Genomic DNA, 21,741 nt, shown 5'->3' with positions numbered 1-21,741 from the left:
GCTCCGAGCCTATACCCTGAACGTGGCCGACACTCGAGAACCATTGTTGTTACCCAAGCAAATCTTTGGTCCGGCTGACTACTTAGAGGAAGACTTTCTTAAGCATTTTTAGTTTTAAATAACTGAAGGGAGAACATTTAAGTCAAATATTGTCTGAACTGTCTAAGAATATTAAATAGAAGCAATAAAAGCTTAGCAAAATATCTGAAAATAAATACCAAGAGACTCTGTAACATTGTCTATCTATAAAATCTCTACGTAGGTGTTGGGATAGACCCATGACAACCTTAAATAGAACTACTAAAGCAAATAAATGATTGGAGTCCGCTGAAAGTAGGGAGGTCTCACCAAAAATTGGTGAGAAGTTTGGTGATATCAATGATGCGCTTATTGATTATCCTGAACACCTCTTTCTGCATTATTAGATGATGCAGGTCGAATGAAATCAGTACACTAAATGTACGAGTATGTAATATAGATGAATGAAATAATATATGAACTAAATAGGGTTGAGACCAACTCAACTGAGTGTGAAGCAAGTCATGAAGTAAAGATCATTCAAGCCTCACAATAAAATAAATAAGGTGAACCATTGAACTGAATAAATATGAATAATAAAACACTCTTTTACTTTGATGGGGAGTTTCTCTAACTGACAACCACCACTATGAGTCGTGTGATGATATAACGACTTACCGCGTTGCCAAAGCCGCCTTATACCTTGTCAGAGTATAGAACACAATTGAACTGATGGATCCACTAAAAGCCCTTCTTGAGGCAGTAAGGAGTCGTCCGAATGTCGATATGATCCTATCCTATGTTGGCTACGTAGTTTATGGGATTTGAGTTATCTAAACTCTTACAACATATCGGTGCTCAATCTATATATATATAGGGTTCATGTGGAACGACAAGCATGAACAATAATTCAAGAATTTCAATGCATAAAGTATCAAAATCTCATAACGTAAGAATTTAATAAAACTGAGGGCAGAACCCTTGATTCAACTTATTACTGACTGAATTTAAATGTACGGTGTGAGGATGAACTAGTCCAACACTATGAATAGTCTTACAGACAAAGTTTTTGATGAAATTGGAAGAACGCTTTGAAACCCTAAGTTTCTCTTCTTGAATCCTTGTTCTAAGACTTGGAAGCGTTAATAAGAGTTATAGGGTCAATTAATACTATTTAGAACCTTATTAAGGTGTAAAAATATTGTGTTTAGGGTTAGAAGGGGTTGGAAAACACTAAAATACCCTCTTAAAAAGATGACAAAATCCTTCCACAGGGCCATCTACGGTTCATGGTTTGTCTTACGAACCGTAGATCCCATCCATGGAATTCATACTAAATTTTAAGGCTCAAAACTTCATTCTATAGGTCCAAAGTATGACCTGCAGAAATTTTTACGAACTATAGATCCAATCTATAGAATTCATATTGAATTTTAAAGCTCAAAAGCTCATTATATAGGTCCAAACTACGACCCATAGAAGTTTTTACGGACCCTAAATTCAATCCGTAGAATTCATATTGAATCTTAAGGCTCAAAATTTCATTCTATGGATCTAAACAACGGCCCGTAAGGCTCAAAAGTTCATACTATGGGTTCAAACAACGGCCCGTAGAAGTTTCTACGACTCGTAGATGGATCCGTAGGAATAGGACCCCAAAATTTTAATCTTTGATTTTTTTTATGAGTTGATAGTAGGGTTTGTAAAAATTCTATGACCCGTAGAAAGGATTCGTAGGAACACTCAGAAAAACTCTACTGTGATAGTCTCTCGTAAGACGGTCATAACTTTTTATTCCAAACTCGAAATGAGTCAAATTTAGTGGCGTCATAAAGAGGAGTCATAGACCTTCAATTTGATAGGTGGTGGGCAACCAAGTTCATTATGTGTTGATAGATATGATTGTTTGAATTTGACTTAAGTACAATCTTATGTCAAAACTTAATCGTTAAGGAAGCTTTCAACTCAACTTTGTGTTAGGGGATTCTTGTGAACTTAATTTACATCCAAATCCATTCTCATAATAAGGAATTGACCAACACTAAGAGAAATTTAAGAATCACCCAATATGACCTTACACGCAAATGGAGAATGGTTCGGGCCTTAGCTTAGAAACTTTCGGGGTGTTACACAAATATACTAACTAGGAACACATAACACTTACTAATCTTAGAATATTATGCAGCTATATATTACATTGGGTTCACTTTTTTGTTTCTAATGCTTAAGAATATCCTTTATTTAATGAATTAGTCATCATTCATTATCTCACCTGCGGATCACATCTATATCATACTTGCACCTGATCCCTTATTAAAAATTATAAACTTAAATTCTTACATATGTTATTTTAAGCCTACTAGATTAATTTCATAAACTAGGATCTCTAATCCCCAAACTATTCTTTATTTTGACATTGGTGATCATTCACATTTCAACTTAGTTTCTAGCACAAAACATGCATAACAAAACTTTACATATCATTCTAGCTAAACAACTACCAGATAAAAATTGAAAAACACTAGTCGCCTAAAATGTCATGATAATAATAGTCTATCTTAATCTTATAGTCTATCTAATTACAATACATTATCATATCCTTATTTCTCACATCTTTATTAATTATCCATCCATACGTCTAAACTATACTCATAGCTCTATAAGCATCAAGCAGTTCCTTTTTAGAATCACAGAGTGAAGCCTATATCTATAAATCCTTAACCACTTTATACCTTCAATAATGACATGTATCATAAACACGTTTCCTAGTTCAACCATAATCTAAGTCATCTTAACCAATGAATTCTTCTCTACCTTCTACCATGAGATCTACATCAACTTAATACCCCTTAATTAACACATAAATGCATATCATCTCCATTCTTACTTAATGGATACACAACTTCTCTCTCTCTATCTCTCTATCTCTTTATATATATATATATATATCATATATCATATATTATTATAAGTGGGAACATCACAAATGAAAAGTTGAAATATCAAAATGCCCTTGTAAAATTAAATGACTCTATTACCATTTTTAAGGTAAAAAAAAATCTGATTTTCCCACTTTTAGTTATCCTTTTTCACTAATTATTTTCATTTTATTTAATAAGAAGTCCAAAAGTCCATTAACATGGGTAACATCTTATAAACAAAAGTTCAAATATCACAATTGATTTCTTTTCAAATTTGCCTTTTCCCATTATATTTAATTAATAATTAGATAATTAAATAATAATATATTAAATAGTTGCACCACTCATCAAAATTCGTTCATATACTCTTCAACCACATTAATAAACCAAGAAGACATAATTCATCATTAAACAACAGTATAATGTAATTAGGTAAAAACCTTTTCATTTTCTCTTATTTATGTGTTATATTTAAGAATCCAAAAAGACATAATTTTACATTAAATATTATATTCAAATCAGTTATAAGTCTTTTCATCTCTCCTAATATCTCCTATTTATATTTAAACTCTATTATCACTATGTATCTAATTGTATGAGCAGTAGAAACTGAACTTCAGTAAGGTGGAGTAGTACTTTCATTGTTCTCTTCTTCTTCTTTTTTTATGAAAATACTTTTGTTTTATAAAGTCTTGATTTGATGTCTAATTATATAAATGCTGGAATCTGAACTTATTTAGAGGGAGTAATACTTTTATTATCTGTTTATTCATCCTTTGAAAATACTTCTATTTCATTGAACTTTTATTTTATGATTTCAAATTTTCTTATATGTAATTCATTTGTTTTTTGGTTAGTTCATAAGTATGTATATACACATATTCAAAGTTTTCTTTTCGTTATTCATTTATTTTTTGCACCATATAATTATTGGTTTATATTGTTTTCTTTTTTCTACCATATTGTTAATATCTCACAAGTGATTGTGTTGTATTTCATAATTCAAAATTTAAAGAAGACAAAATTAATAATTGTGAATGAGTCAAAGAAGACGAAGAGTACATATTCATGTCTATAAAATATTTAAACAGTGATTATTTTTATAACAAATAAATACTATTTTTTTTTGTAGGTGTACACTATGAACTTGATAATGATCTACTAACCATCCTAAAGAAGATATATGTTGATCGAATTTCTCTACAACTATTATAGAACACTACTCTCCTTCGATGATAACTTCTTGATATGTATGCATCTGTAAAAAAAAAAATGGAGGCTACTATTCCTTAAAAAGAAAACGGAAACTTTAAGGCATTAAATATTTTGCAACTATAGTGCCGACATTTAAATTATGTGTTGTGACGTATCAAAAAAAAGTACTCTTAACAAGTTGAATAATTGATATATTATAAGAATTGTATATTTGAAGTCGTTATAGTATTACGTTTGAAATCACTTGATAACAATATTTTTGTATGATGTGTCTTGCAATGATGATAATATCAGTTGAATATAATCACCGCTCATTGATTCGAACTTGTATTTTACACATCATAAAGTATTTATATTAAAAGTATTTATACTAATTAGCACGATATACATGTGCAACGCACATGTTCGAAAACTAGTATATATATATATATATAAAAACACTACACTTTGATAATTCGTTGTCCACCTTTCTGGATACTACACTTCTAGATCCACACTCCTAATTTTGGTCACTCTACTATTTATAAATCATTAACATACAAAATCATACTATCTTTCAGGTGCCAGTACTACTCAAAAATCTAGACACATACTTTCACATTATTCTATGTAACAAAGGATTGTAGATATAAAAAAAAATTAACAACATGATTCATATAAATAAGGACGTAAGTTTTTGAATTGATGAACTAAAGAACATTAATGGAATCCTCGCAAGTCCTTTATGCGGTATCTGAGATGATGATAACTCTATGTGAGAAAACTTTATCGGTAGGAATTAAGATTTACTAGTTGTAACACCTCAAAGATAGGGAATAGTTAGAGGAATGGGAGCAAAGCACGAATCCATATTGTTTCTTAAGTCAATAGCTTTGTTACACGATCTAGAGTATGAAAGAAGGAAAATATTTGCTAAGCATCCTATAGCCTTTCCCTTATAAGTGTGGCGCACTTCACACCAATAAAAATATTCTACTAGATGCAGCTTTTAAATATCCTAGGTCACTTGAACCTAGTGCTCTAATAATGATGCTTATCATGACCAACGACACTAACCTAAGGTTCGAGTGTCTACGATCGTTGATAATATAGTAATCCAACCAAGGGTTGGGGTCGTGTCCCAAGGAAGTGGTAGTGAAAATAGTAGTTAGGCTAGAATTTGGTTCTAGTTAGCTGTAGTTTGAGAAATTATCAAATAGAAACAAAGTAAATTCAAGTGGGTGACACAAAAATGTCAAATATCAAAGGGGTTTTTGTCACAAGTAGCTAAAACAACAAAAATAAAGAGAAAATCAAGTATGGGGAAAAGTTTTTAGGGTGTGACCGCAATACAAGTTGAGATAATTAGTTGGGTACATGCTTTTGATAGAAAATTTGCAAGATAATAGTAACTAGGCTAAGCTTTAGATGGAAATAAGTTCCCTCTCGGGCAACTTACCCCGTTTCAAATGCGTTCCTGTCGGACACCCATTTGTCGCATGAAGGCCAGCCTACGCCTTACCCCACTCACTCTCTCGAGCTGAGTGTTAGGATATGGAACTAGGGCTCACCCTCTCGGGCTGAACCTCATGTCGACCCACTCCTTAGGCCATCAGTCTAGGATCTTGGTTTCGCGACCTCCCTCTCGAGCAAGCCGAAAACACATGGGTGGCTTTGTATTTGCAACTACAAACCCATTAAATTATACCACAACCACTAGGTGAAATCACCATTAAAATACATCTAACCTATCAGCAAGCAAGACCCAACAATAATATCAACACATATTTGCTAAATCACACCCTAAGAATGGGAGTTTTTAGCCACGGGATAAGAAAATACACCTAAAATGATAATGAAATCAAATGGGTATAAGAAATTAAACCTTAATTTAAACAAAGGAAGAAGAATAGAGAAGAACCACTTCCCACTTGGGGAAGATAAACTCCTTTCTTCAAGTCTCCCACAAAACCCTCTCCAAACTTGAGAGAAAAATACTAAAACTGATGTTCTAAAAGTGAAAACTAACAATAATGTTTGGGCCCTTTAAAAATAATAACTAAGGCTAGTATTTATAGTTTTCAGATTTAGTATTGTGGCGGACCGTTCGGCGAGGTTAGTCACGATCGCCGAATGACTCGGCGAATCGTCCTTCTGGTTCATCGCCTTTTGTGCTTTGCCTTCAGCATGTTTGTGTTCTGGAACATTGGGCGGTATAGCATTGCTTCGCGAAACTGTTCGGCGAAGCACCAACTACTCCTTTCATCGCCTTTTTTTATCCACTTCCTTCAAGACTTCGCATACTGGAACAATGGGCGGAGTGCTTTCCTTCTGCGATTCGCCAAGAGTGATTGGCGAAGCTCAGGCTTCGGTTTTTACATTCTTTCCAGCCTTTTTGTTCCTTTTTGCGCCTAAGTGTCCATGCTTCCGCTAAAACTTCAAATACGTAAAACTTAATAGTTTTCATCAGATATTGAGACAAAATAAGCATTTGAAGACACTATTTCTATTAAAATAAAGCCCTAAATGAGTCCAATTTGTGGACTCATTAACACCCCCAACTTAAACTTTTGTTTTTCCTCAAGTAAAACTCAAGTTCAGCAGTTCAAGTAGGATGTCTAAATTAGTGCTACAGAAGACTCAATCATGAATATACATAACAAGACTCAAACTACTCATGCAAAGATCAATTGTGTACTCAAAGATTCAAGTTGTGACACACCATTACCAAAGATTCTCATGCTCACAATATTTGCTACTAATGCAAGTTCAAGCTCAACCACAGTATCATAATGCCCTCACACAAAGAATGAATCCATATTCACACACATAAGTTAATCAATTTAAGATCAGGAATCAGATACAACGCTCACACTCAGAAAGAGGAACACAATGCATGTTTTTAACCATATGTTTGCCCTTATTTTCCAATCAATCTTCGATTCGGCTTACTCAAGATCAAAAAGGTCTTTTCAAGGCTTGCAATAGGGCTGAGTGCAAAGGTATGGTCATTTTAGGCTCAGTGACTAAAGATCCTCATGAATTGTGGAGCTTTCAACACTTCCTTTTCTTCACCTTCTTCTATCAATTTTTCTTCTAGTACTTCTAAGTCATCCTATTATTGATTGCTTGGAAACTCCATTTTTTTTAGAGTTTTATTCCACAGTCTTCTTTTTCATTCTTTTCTTTTCTTTTTTTTCTTTTTCTNGATTCAGCTTACTCAAGATCAAAAAGGTCTTTTCAAGGCTTGTAATGGGGCTGAGTGAAAAGGTATGGTCATTTAGGCTCAGTGACTAAAGATCCTCATGAATTGTGGAGCTTTCAACACTTCCTTTTCTTCACCTTCTTCTATCAATTTTTCTTCTAGTGCTTCTAAGTCATCCTATTATTGATTGCTTGGAAACTCCATTTTTTTTAGAGTTTTATTCCACAGTCTTCTTTTTCATTCTTTTCTTTTCTTTTTTTTCTTTTTCTTTTATTCTCTCTCTTCTTCTTTTTTTTATATATGGAGGGCTTCCATTTTTCCATAACACCATGAGTTAGAAGAGACTTTTCTTGACTTCTCCTTTTCCTTTTCACCACACCCCCAACTTAAGCTTTTGGCTTAAGTTGGCTATTCACTACATCACAAGTCATGAGGATTACATGTGGTGGTTGAATAAAGGTCTAGGTTTTATCAAGTTTTCTTTCAAAGAAGGGTAAGGCTCAAGGGGTGTTCAAAAAAGTTTCACACGCTCACGGGTGGGTCACAAAAGAGGTATATGTCAGATTGGCTCACACTCTTTAAAGTTGCCTAAGATCATTTCAAGAGCACACCTTACTAAATCAATCAGACTAATGGGGCAAATTCTAGGTTTATTCATGCATGGTTCAAAGTAAGCTCATCACACAAGACATCGATACTAAAGCCAAACAAGACTACACACTTTCGCTAGTATGCAACGATCATCACAAGAGAAATCAATTTGATACATGGCTAATCACAACGAGATGCAAAGAGTTCACATATTGCCTATGTAACTTCATTTGGTCTCATTGTAGCCGCACATTCATGTTTGTTCGATTGAGAGCACTATTTAAGTCATTGGTATTGATTGAAATCCAGACTTAAATTTGTACGAGAACATCCACTTTCAACACAAGCGATGGCGAAAAATTTTGAAAAACAAAAAAAAATATTTTGCAATTAAACCAAAAGAAGCCATAAGCTCAAACAATCGCAAAGCAATTTTAAGAACAATTTAAAACAGACAACCCAATTGTACACAAAAACACAAATATCAACACAAAAGGTGTGGGCCTCACCCCACCACAAAAGAAATGTGTTTGTCCTCAAATGCAAGTAACAAAATATTCAGAATCTAGAATAAAGAAAGACGGAGAGGGAGGTAAAAAGGGGATCCTGTCTAAGTAGTTGCTCCATCTGTTTGGGCATCAGTGCCCTGAGTATTATCAGTCTGACTTTGGTTCTCTACTTCAGCTGTTGCAGCGAGATTAGCCTTAACCATATTATCCAAATCATAAGCTGCTCCAAAGGCATGTACCACATTGATGAACCCTCGGGTCCACGAAGGGACATTAGGGTCAATGGGAATCCTCATACTGGAACTGACTTCCTTGCTCTTGCTCTTTGCTTTGGTCTTGTTCGGCTTTTCTGCATCTCTCTTGAAATTTTGTGCTCTTATGTGTCGGGGTGGCATGTCTCTTCCTGCAACTTTGGATTTGGCCATGTCTGCAAAATCTTGAGATAACGTTAGAACATTTTTGACAAACTAAGCAGAGATATTCAGTTGCAGGTAGATGGTCAGTCTATTCGGCTTGTCGCCGAATACCTTCGGTGAGCCATGGTTAGTTCGCCAAAGGTCACAGTGCAGAAGGGTTAGGGGTGCAGACAAAGGGAGATTAAGATAATATTCGGCGAGTCGCCGAGTACACTTGGCAATTCTGTGCTTCTCGCCGAAAGTTACAACAGCCACAATAAATAATGCATGATAATAAGGGCGAGATGGGGCACTTAGGTGAACCGCAGAGTGGTTCGATGAGCTTGTCACAGCTCGTCGAATAACCCAACGTGCCTACTTTTGACCCAACTTCTCGAAATCGGCCCTGCAACCCCCGAAAACACAATTTAAGCACAAATTTGACCAAGACCCATAACATACGAATACCACCCATCACGCACTAACCCTACTCGATGCATTAGAAAATAAGGTTTAAACAGTTAAGGTAGTTCAGGCGAGGTTATCGCAGACAAATCGACACATAAACAATTCAATCCAATCAAGGAGGTTCAGCATATTTGCAAATGAGTACAATTTTGACGACACAATCACGGGGTTTGAGAAACTAACATTTTTGCGCTGCTCAAATGGTTATTGAAATGCTAGGAAGCAATGTAATCCAATCCCGTGCACAAATCAACTAACCAAAATACTCAGAAAGTGCAATAAATATAAAACTAGAGTGCAAGTGTGAGTTTGTAGAGGTGGAAAAGTGATGGAAAGAGAATGAAGTTAGAACTTTTTAAACCTTTGGCTGAAAGACCGTCCAGTTCTTGTCCATTCGGTGACATTAATCCCGATCGCCAAACCTCTTGGCGATTCGCAAAGTGTTCACTTATCTCACCAAGTTTTACAGGACCTTCAGTCGAGATGAAAATCCAAATGGCGGTCTGCATCGAAATCGCCGATATACTCGGCGACTTGCCAATAATTTCGTTGAGTCCGCCGAGTTTTACAGACCCAATCCCAAATTGGGTTGAATCAAACGGTGGAGTGAGTCGGGGTTTCCGAACCAATCGGCGATTCGCCGACCGGGCTTTCCGTTTACCAATCTATACTTCTCATTCAACTTGCACACTTTCACCTGCGCAATCAACACACCATTATTTCATCAAAGTAACTTAAAGCAATAAAAAGGGTTTTGGGTTGCCTCCAAAACATCGTCTTATTTAACGTTGTGGCACGACGCAAGTTCTCATTCAAGTTCTATTAGTGAGGTTGACCTCATTTTCATGAGGCCATCCCTCTTTTGGCACTGGGTAGAGAAAAGATAGCACTTGGTCTATTTGGTACACATAGTTACCATTCATGATCATCTTACTTGTTTCAATATATAAACAAGCAAAAAAAACTAAAATAAAGTTAGTAAACTACAGCTAAGAAGAACAAAAATTTTACTAAACTAAAAATTATCACGTAACACCACTCCCCGGCAGCGGCGCCATTTTGATGCTTATCGTGACCAACGACACTAACCTATGGTTCGAGTGTCTACGATCGTCGATAATATAGTAATCCAACCAAGGGTTGGGGTCGTGTCCCAAGGGAGTGGTAGTGAAAATAGTAGTTAGGCTAGAATTTTGTTCTAGTTAGCTGTAGTTTGAGAAATTATCAAATAGAAACAAAGTAAATTCAAGTGGGTGACACAAAAGTGTCAAATATCAAAGGGGTTTTTGTCACAAGTAGCTAAAACAACAAAAATAAAGATAAAATCAAGTAGGGGGGAAAGTTCTTGAGGTGTGACCGCAATACAAGTTGAGATAAATAGTTGGGTACATGCTTTTGATAGAAAATTTGCAAGATAATAGTGACTAGGCTAAGCTTTAGATGGAAATAAGTTCCCTCTCGGGCAACTTACCCCGTTTCAAATGCGTTCCTCTCGGACACCCATTTGCCGCATGAAGGACAGCTTACGCCTTACCCCACTCAGTCTCTCGAGCTGAGTGTTAGTAAATGGGACTAGGGCTCACCCTCTCAGGCTCAACCTCATGTCGACCCACTCATTAGGCCATCAGTCTAGCGGTCTTGGTTTCGCGACCTCTCTCTCGGGAAGCCGAAAACACATGGGTGGCTTTGTATTTGCAACTACAAACCCATTAAATTAAACCACAACCACTAGGTGAAATCACCATTAAAATACATCTAACCTATCAGCAAGCAAGACCCAATAATAATATCAACACATATTTGCTAAATTATACCCCAAGAATGGGGGATTTTAGCCACACATCAAGGGATAAGAAAATACACCTAAAATGATAATGAAATCAAATGGGTATAAGAAATTAAACGTTAATTTAAACAAAGGAAGAAGAATAGAGAAGACTCACTTCCAACTTAGGGAAGATGAACTCCTTTCTTCAAGTCTCCCATAAAACCCTCTCCAAACTTGAGAGAAAAATACTAAAACTGATGTTCTAAAAGTGAAAATTAACAATAATGTTCGGGCCCTTTAAAAATAATAACTAAGGCTAGTATTTATAGTTTTCAGATTTAGTGTTATGGCGGATCGTTCGACGAGGTTAGCCGCGATCGCTGAATGACTCGACGAATCGCCCTTTTTCTAGTTCATCGTGTCTTGTGCTTTGCCTTCAGCATGTTTGTGTTCTGAAACATTGGGCGGTATAGCATTGCTTCGCAAAATTGTTCGGCGAAGCGCCGACTACTCCTTTCATCGCCTTTTTGATCCACTTCCTTTAGGGCTTCGCATACTGGAACAAAGGGCGGAGTTCTTCCCTTCGGCGATTCGCCAAGAGTGATTGGTGAAGCTCAAGCTTCAGTTTTTACGTTATTTTCAGCCTTTTTGTTCCTTTTTGCGCCTAAGTGTCCATGTTTTCGCTAAAACTTTAAATACCTGAAACTTAATAGTTTTCATCAGATATTGAGACAAAATAAGCATTTGATTTGAGGACACTATTTCTATTAAAATAAAGCCCTAAATGAGTCCAATTTATGGACCCATCAAATACCATGTTTTTCATGATCTTAATCTACACCACGGTCGAGACACGATACTTGGAATCACAAGTGATCTTAAGCTAACATGTGGCATAGCATATCTAAGCATATAAAATAAAAATTGCAGCGAAACTTGTAAACAAAAATCATAACAGAATAAATTTCAAAATTAAATTTATTACAACTGAATACTAATGTTTGAAAGTCTCTAAACTGAATAAGATAATTTGTCGGGACAAGACCCCAAGTTTTCTAAAAGCTAACACAAGTGAAGTGAATAACATCTACTAACTCATAATTGAAGTCCCTGAATGCGAAAAGGACTCACCACAATGCTGAAAGTAAAGGAAATTAGTGGAACATCTACTCATGAATATGAATCAGGATGTGGAAATATACATCATAAAATTATGTAGCATAAAGTAGCGTCAATACATGAAATGTATTGGTATGCAATGTAAGGACTGAGATCAACAAATATACAAACAACTGAAAGAATAATAAATCTGAGTAATATATCCATGATAAATGAAGGTGAGAGAGTCAAGACTGTGACATATGACATAATATTTCAGAAACAAAAATTTATATTTGAGACCCTATTTTCTATCATCATATGTGAAAGGATGCATACCTGAAAAAAATCATGTTATATTAAATCTTATAATTATAATATCAAGAAAATAAAAGAAACGAAATAAATCTTTTATGTGAGAGTTTCTCATAACTGACATACACCATGTGAGCTTATGATGAACCAATAAATTCCCCAGTTAGGAGGATTCCCTATACCTTGCCAGGGTATAGAATATGTCTATCTAATGTGGATCCAATAATCTCAGCCTCTTAGGAATTGACAAATTGGTGAAACATAATCCTACACCGGAAATAGTTCTGAAAGTTGGGCTACCTAGAACCCCCATTCACTCGGTGTTAAATACTAATCCCAATACATACGATCCAAATAGATCATAAAAATATATGTCAAGCTTATCATGAGCCTTGCTCAAAATCTCTTTCTAAAACATATCTTGGTGTGATACTTTACACAAGTCTATGAGACGAAGCTCAAACATTTCTTTCTAAAATCATATGTTGAAATCTCTTTTTTTTTTAAATCTTTAAAAAAATTCTAGGACATGCATAACTTGTGATTTTCTCAAAATAGCTTTTATAATATCATAAAGACTCTAAAATCATGCTTTGAAATAAAAGGTTTGTGAATCATAAGTAGTAACATGTCAAGAACTAATAAGAATGACTATGAGAAACCTTACTAAGTATAAAACAAAAGTTAATTAGTCAGAATCTACAATTATGAATAAAAAGTTCAAGAAATCATGTAGTTAGAATCATAAATATAATTAATTCGAAAGAGGATTTGATAACCCTAACTATAGAATCAAGTTCATAAAAACTTATGAGTTTTGGACATGAGGATAAGAAGAATTCTTCATTGGAATCCTACATACCTTAGTGACGGCAGTTTATGAAGAACCTTGAACTTGGAGCCTTTAAATCTTGCGATGAGAAATCCTTTTCTTGAAGTTCTTGATCTTTTGGAGAAGGATAATAAGGGATTTTGAAAGTTGTTATACGTATAAGGAGGTTATTAGGTTAGAAGATGGACTTAGGGAAGTTAATTGAGGGTAAAATGGTGAGAATACCCCTCTAAGAATGTATGAAGACCTGGAAAATCGAAGAAAACGACTTTCGAATGAATCTCGTTTGACAAATCGGCGATTTGGAGGCACCATAGCCAAAATATTCAGCGGATCGCCAAAGTGGGGATTTGGAACGCCAAAATTAACAGTTTTTGAAGGTTTTCGGGCCATTTTGGCGATACATCTTTTTGAGCTATTAATTGGCTAAGTTTATTTGACTATTTTAATAATATTTTTGTGCCAAAAAACATATCAACAAGATCAATTTTGAGTCATAAACGTAGCATCATTCGGATAGTCAGATGCATTTTTAGCCCTTTTACATGTCTAAAAGGAATGCTTAAAACAATCACCTAGATAAATATTGAAGAACTTAGCCCTAGCAACTAAATTATTCTTCAACCATCAAATCAATCCAAATATTACTTATTATATGATAGAAAATAATAGTAGGAATGAACATAGTCCTCAATGTACATCCATAGGTAGATGAAACAAAATGGAGAATGAAAATACATGTGGGAAGCAACAAGGGAATAAAAATTATTTTTAGTTAGGAGAAATAAAGTAGTTTAAGGACAAAAAGGTCTACCCAAACGTGACCTATGGCTAGGAATATTGAAATGCCTAATCCTCCCTTCTTGTTCTACCAAATAACTTTCACAAAGAAAAGCCTTTGAAAATTGATCTTCCACAATTCTATCAACATCATGAACAAACACATCAGTTTCTCCATCTAGTTTGTTCCTAGCAATCAATCCAGCAGTGTATATTGCACTCATCCTTCCTGGTGCTCCATCATGCCAACCAGTTGGTGCATCTACCATTATTAAATCCCAATCAATCTCCAACACTTGTTGAGGCAACCCCTTTAGAGCAAGCTGACATTTTGAGAATCTTGGATCTGTTACTTTCTTACAATCTTCATTACTCATTCCAATTTCCATAAGTTCATCAGCTTGAGTTATTCTTGTGTCATATATAACATGGTAAGATTCCAAATTTGGTAATTGGCTCTGTATTTGCTCTATCCATGACTTGTCTTCTTCAAGAAAAACTGTTCTTCCACCATGGTTAAGAGCTGTCCACATTAAACTATCATGTCCTAATCCAAACACCAAGAAATTGCAAGGAGATTTCTTTTCAAGAACTCTTAAGGAAACTGAGATTTCTCTAAGTGTTTGTTGTGGTGTCACATTTGAAGTTGCATAGTGGACTACAGCATTTGCTAGTGAAGGGGATATCTTGTTGCAAGTGTTTGATGGACAAGCTACTGCAGATGAAGATGAAGACGAAGGCGAAGAAGACTGATGATCTTCATCAGTTTCTTGATCTTCTGATGATGACTTTGAAACAACTGATGAGTGATCAAGAGATTGAGTTTGTTGTTCAGGAGAAGGTGAATAAGTTGATCTAAGTACCCAAAACAATAGAAAAACTAAGAAAACACCAATAAGAATGAGCTTAACATTGATAGGGCTTTGGCTTTTTGATCTCATCTTTTCTTTCGGAGAAGAATCCAGGATAAAACTTATAACTTGGAAAATAGAAAATAATGGGTTTGGGGAATTTCCAAGTTTTTTGGCAAGTGCACTATATAAATTAGTACTTGAAATATTTAAGAATAGAGATGTCAGAAGAGTTCTAAGAGAGTAGTTACTTATATTATTATTAAAAGAAAAATGCCAAATCACTACTTCTATTTTTTATTGTGCCATACATAAATTCAGCTTCAAATAAATTACTATTTTTTTAAAGAACAACGCAAGACTTGAGAGTACTGTACAAAATATTGTTTTTTTAAAAAACACATATTTTTTCAAAGAAAAAATTATAGTGGCAATAATTCTGCATGGACTAGAGTTTTCGTTTTTCCTTAAAAATAAAGAGATCTCAGAAAAAAATAGGAATACTACTCTCTCTGTCTCATTTTATATGAGTTTGTTTGATTTGATAAAGAGTTTGACAAAGAATTTTTTTAAAAATACTTGTGGTCTAAAATAAGTGATATATAATCATATGGTTATAAATCATTAAATTAATGAAAAAATAAGCATTTTAAAATAAGTGATATATATTTAGTCAATCTAAAAAAAGAATGACATATTTCTATATTAAGTAATCATTTCACTTTAAAATATTTATTTTATCATGAATGAAATAATTTATAATCATATTAACATCTATCATTTATTTTAGACTACAAATTTCAAAAATTATTTTTTAAAACAAATAATAGTTATCAAGTCAAACTAATTCATACTTCCTATATCCCAGTTTATGTGACACTTTTTATTTTTCGAGTGTCAAACAGTGTAAGTTGTACAAGGAATTTGCAGATGAAATCTTCAAATTTTTTAAATGAAATTTATGTATTTATAAACTACGTAAAAAATATTATAAGTCACAATAATTAATAATTCAAAATATTTAAAAGATCTATAAAAAATTTATGATTTTATAGAACGGTAGGATTGAGGAAGTACTGTTGTTTTGCCTTGAAATTGAAGACAGGGTTGATAGAGACAGGAAAGCTAATGATGTAACTGATCGTGCAAGACACAATTATCATAGTTTGGTAAAGATGGGCTTGGTGATGTACTAAAATATTTGAGTAATAATACTCTTGCTTAACAAGGATTTTCGTTTTTTTTATTTAAAGTAGTTAGCATATTAGGTGATACAATGATCAAATACATGTTGTACATTGACTTCAAAGTAAAATAAATATGTTAGTCATGTGGTTAGTACAATAGGTTATTTCTTCTTTTTTATAATAAATTTTCAAGATTTAACTATCTTCATTATGTTTTGAGTGAGGAATTAATATAATTAGATGCATAGAAAAGGAAAGAGATAAGAGAAAATAGATTTTCTAGTTTGGGTGGTTAGGATATAACATCAGAATACAAAGGCCACCACATTGTGTGCTTGTAATTAGCACAACATGTGGATCTGTAATAGTTTAAAGCATTCACAAATTTGGTACGTTATGTCAATTTGATTTACTGTTGTGTTAACCCCTCTTATCTCCACCTGCCTATCAAACCTATCAGAAATCACGTTACATTGTTCGAGAACCTTAAATGGGGTTAACACGTGGCTACATAATCTAATTTTTCTTATTATATTATTTATGTTTTTCTAGAGTTAAGACTCTGCTATTTTCGGAAAAAAAATTAGTTTTTTTTTCTATTTTAATTTAATTAGTGTATAAATTTTTTAAATTATGAGATTCGTTTTATCTATGTAATTTAATTTTAAACTCATATTCGTTAGTTATAACCTTATTATTTTGAATGTTAGTAATATTTAGGTATATTTTGTAACTATTTTGGGCAAAAAATCAACTTATGGACCTCTTCACATTAGATTAGCACCATAAAAAGACAGGAAGATGAGTTACTACACAAATATAGTAGTATAATTTATTTTACGGAAAAGGACCAAATATTCCTGAACTTTAGGAAAATGTTTTAAAATATTTTTTCGTTGATCTTTTGATTTAAAAATACCCTTCTATTCATTTTTTTGATTTAAAATACCCTTTAATTCACATTTTTGGCTTACTTATACCATCAAAACTAACAGCCCCAACTTTAGTTTCTTCCTTTTAAAAATATTTATTATGTCATTTTCTGAATGAAATAATAACCTACCTTTACTAATTTTTTTCCATTGTTTATTTAATACCTATTCAAGACCCCAAAAATTATTTTAAAGAAAATCTAATATTTTTTGTATTTGTTGTTGCTTTTTAAAAAAAGATTTATTTTAGATAATTAGTATATTATAAAAAATATTAGTAATACCATAATTATAGAGACATATTATATTGTTCATAAATTATAAAGTGTCTATCTTCCCCTTTTTTTAAATGATAATTTAAACATTCTACTAATAATCTCTGTGATAACTAATTTGAGAAAGTTCCATAAAAAATTGCAAGTAAAGATTAATTGAATTCAATTTAAAAAAATAGATGCTCACAACCCGTTGAGATAAGAAAAGTAGAAAAAGAGACAAATTTATGAGGTATTATGGATAAGATAATATTATAATGATTCTGACATTAATTTGTTTATGAAATATTAATTATTCATCTCATGTTTAGAGCCTTCATTTAATTAATTAAATCTTAGTCATTTTTTTCTTTATCCTACGTGTCTTCAATCTAAGTAAGAATTTGAGGGGAAAAAAATGAAGAGAACCCAGATTCAATAAGAATAAAAAAATAATTAAAAGCTACAATAAGTACCAAAAACTAGTAGATTTAAAAAAAAATTGAGGTCTTGAAGAGATATTTTGTTTTGTCTTAGATAAATTATGAGAAAAAATCTAGGTGACATGGGATTTTTATTGATGGAAAACTATATGTACAGCGCAAGCATATCAGAATCTTACTACTTACATGAATAATAGATAACCAAATCATTTATAATAGAACATATATAATATGCTAGAACACATAAACTTATAGAAATTTAATTCAAGAATTACCTCTTGAAGAGTGAGCAGATACCTTCAAGCAAATCCAAGCGACTCCACAAGTTAAAGAGCAGTTTGCGGTCTTCTACAATGATCTCAAGTTCACATCTGAACACACTCAATACTTGGGTGGACACGTATTGAATAGAAAATCTTCGATCTTTCTAGGGTTAGAAGAATCTCTAATTGTAGAGATTTCTTCCCAGTCTAAAGAGAAGAACAAAACACAGTCTATTTTTTTCAACCAGAAAAAATACACGCATATTTTCTTTTTATAAGAAAAAACATGTTTGTCTCCCCTTTTCCCTTTAGAAATAGGATTCTGAGTTCTATTTAAATATGGGCACTGTAGGGACCACATAATTAATTACTGAGGCTTCCTATTATGGAAATAATTTCAAATAATTAGTTTGAATTATTCTTGCCATAATAAATTATAAATCATTCCACTAGAAATTCGTAATTGCACTCCTCAATTTATATTTCGAAATTCCCCATTAAACACTTATGTAATTCCCCATGTTAAGATTACATATACTAATCAATAAATTAAATTACTGACGAATTTAATTTAATGATTAATTTCTTTTAGAGCACTACTTAACTTATTTCATGTGTCGGATTCATAAATCCACTTGCAAGGTTTGACACGATGAAAACTTATAAGTTTCTCAAAAAGGCATATCAATTAATCTCTATAATGAGACATGGATTCCATCAACTAACTTATTATTTCACCAATATATATTATTATCATCCAATCTACCAGGCATATTGACTCATCTCAGAATCTCACCTTTTAATAAAGCAAAACGATAATTAATACATGCAGATCATAATATTTATATCAGGATTAAGAATATAAGTTCATTTAATAGTTTAGAGAATATGTTTTTGTCAGCCAGTCTAAAACAACTATCTCTACTCGGTCCAGTTCAATACATACAAAATGCACTAGCACAAGAAGTTGGAACTATACAGTTCCCATAATCAAGATAAATTACATATAATCTTGTGCTACAATCGTAGATTGTGAACAAAAAATTTATACTTATAAGAACCGATGATTTAATCCTCTGTGTATAAGCTAAAACTCTACACATTAAATCATCTACTATATAAGTAAACAGACACCATAAACAAATATATGATCTATTAAAATTGAATAAATATTTATTCTATAATAAATATTATATCTTAACATATGGTTAATAGTATATATCCCAACAATCTCTCACTAAAACTTTTAACCATCACAATTGTTATAATGTACTATATCTAAATGCATGGTTAATAGTATATACCCTAACAATCTCCCACTTAGTTGTTTAATCTTGAAAATTGTTAGAATACTATGTCTAAACACACGATTAATAGTATATACCCTAACAATCTCCTACTTAGACTCTTAACTATGCATTTACAGCTTTCACATGCATTCCTTTATTTCTTATAGAAAGAAATTTACCAAGCTATTTTCTCATGCAATTTTGTCTAGTAATTCTTCGTTGTAACTAATCGATTTTGTAGTAGATCTTGAGGGACCTTATCATGAAACTCTACAAGAGTGTACTTCTTTTCAAGAGTTATATCATGAAAGTTCTCTCACACATACAAAACAAATCAATCTTCGTTATCATTCTCCCACTATGATTAAGCACTACTATATTATCACACTTTCATGTTATTAAGTTTTAATATTTTCTTCAAAATCTTTCGATATTGAAATATTAACAACTTTTCATGTAGTGTTCATTTCCTCAACATCACTCACACTAGTTGAGGTAGTAGTTTTCTTATGTCTAGTAACATTTTTCCCACTACTTAAATGCAATGGAACATCAATTCTAACATACTGATTAGATGTTCTTGAGCGCCTGAATTTATAATTGACTTATTTGTTATTTCTTTGTTCAATTCCTGTAAAACTAGCTTACTTCTAGGAACATGATTTACTAAATGACCCTTTTCTAGAAATCAGACAGTTTTATTAACAATTGCCTTATTTTCTTTAGGACACTATAATAAACCTTCTTTCATTCTTTAGGATATCCAATTAGCACACACATTCCGTTCTTAATTCTAATTTTCTTATTCTCCACTCAGCACATGTGCTAGACAATCCTATATCTGAACATGTCACATATTAGACTTACATCAAATCTAACTAGTTCTATAGTTGTTCAAAGTACTGATTTAAAAAAAATTGAATTCAGAATGTGATATGTAGTTATTAGAACCTATCTCAACAGAAACAAAATAACTAATAATAAGTCAATAATTAATCTTATCATCTTCATAAGAGTCTACTTATTTTCTCTTCTACACTAATATTTGATAAAGTGTCTGGTGTATACAATTGAAATGCAATTATTCTATAAGTTAAGTGACTCATGAGCTCTGCTGAGAGGTTTACATCACTACAATCAGATTGCAGTGCCTGTATATATTTTTCATGATGTTATTTTCACGTGTCTTAAATATTTTGAGTTTATCAAGACATTTAGACTTACAAAACATCAAAAAAAAATATTCATATCATGAGTAACCTTCTTGAAAACTCGAAATACTCAAATTCACCTCTTGCCCAAATGCTCATTTATTACACAAAGATTAATTATAACTTATCACTATATCTTTTTCCTTTTTAAGAGGAAGGGTCTCTTAGTCATTTTTCCTTCTAAACAAGACTCACATGTTGGTAGTGACTTCACTTTCAATGAACCGTTATGTCCATCCATTAACCAACCTCGAAATTCTATTCAAAATAAATGACTAAGACACTAATGTACATATAAGTTTCATTCAATTTAAAAGATGTTTTCCCTTATGAAACAGATTAATATAATTCAATTCATGAGAGATAATACTAATAAAAGACCATGTATCAATATACCACAAGAAATAAAATATTCATCAAACTCAATGATAGGAGAGTTACAAACAAATATATTAAATACGCATCTCTTACCTAGTTAGAAACTGAAAATAATTCCTTCCAACATAAGGTACATGTACAATGCATTCTTTGAATTAATATTTTATCTCTATCAAAAGAAAAACTTAAGTAGTATTAAGTGGGTGCGTAAAGTCTATTGAGAATATGAGATATAATATATTAAATAGATCATAATATTTCGAATAATTAATCCTAAATAGAAAAATTCAAAGCTCATTTATACATATATATCCATGCATCTCGAATAACCAATCGATGGGATTGGAGAACTACCCATGCAATACACATGTACAATGACCGATTATTCACTCCATAAACTTAGACAAACCTAACTCAGATGGAGAGTCTACTGTTAGTTTAAGTCAAGCGAAAATCCTCTAGTTACATTGATCCAATCATATATTACTCATTTTAGGAGAATTAATACATATTATCAAAACTAGACGATTAAATACATAGTGACTTGTATTAATTCCATCCGATAGGGACGAAGGTCTAAGCCGACACATAAAACTAATACTTCACTACTATTCGATCAAATATGACCAAAAATTCATATAACGATTCAAATATATATATATATATATATGTTTCTTACTAGGTCGTTCTTATAAATCTACCGAATTTCAGATCAATCAGAGTTCTTATTTTCATATTTCAAAATTATAATCAATTCGGTTTAAAAGGTTATTTGGTCAAAATAGAATTTAGAATTTTTCCGTTCGAAAATTCTTATGACATATCATCATTTGTGAAAC

At 32.7% G+C, this 21,741-nt stretch overlaps 1 protein-coding gene across 1 annotated transcript; it reads right to left on the bottom strand.

The window, feature by feature from the left end:
* Positions 1–13,931: 13,931 nt before the first annotated feature.
* LOC125845549 (glucuronoxylan 4-O-methyltransferase 3-like) lies at positions 13,932–15,152 on the bottom strand. Its single transcript, XM_049525087.1, has one exon. The coding sequence runs from the start codon at positions 15,033–15,035 to the stop codon at positions 14,109–14,111; it is 927 nt and encodes a 308-aa protein (XP_049381044.1). The 5' UTR covers positions 15,036–15,152; the 3' UTR covers positions 13,932–14,108.
* Positions 15,153–21,741: the final 6,589 nt, after the last annotated feature.

This window comes from Solanum stenotomum, chromosome 11 (assembly GCF_019186545.1).
Source record: "Solanum stenotomum isolate F172 chromosome 11, ASM1918654v1, whole genome shotgun sequence".
Lineage (NCBI taxonomy): Eukaryota > Viridiplantae > Streptophyta > Magnoliopsida > Solanales > Solanaceae > Solanum > Solanum stenotomum.
This window is presented reverse-complemented; position numbering and strand designations above follow the sequence as displayed.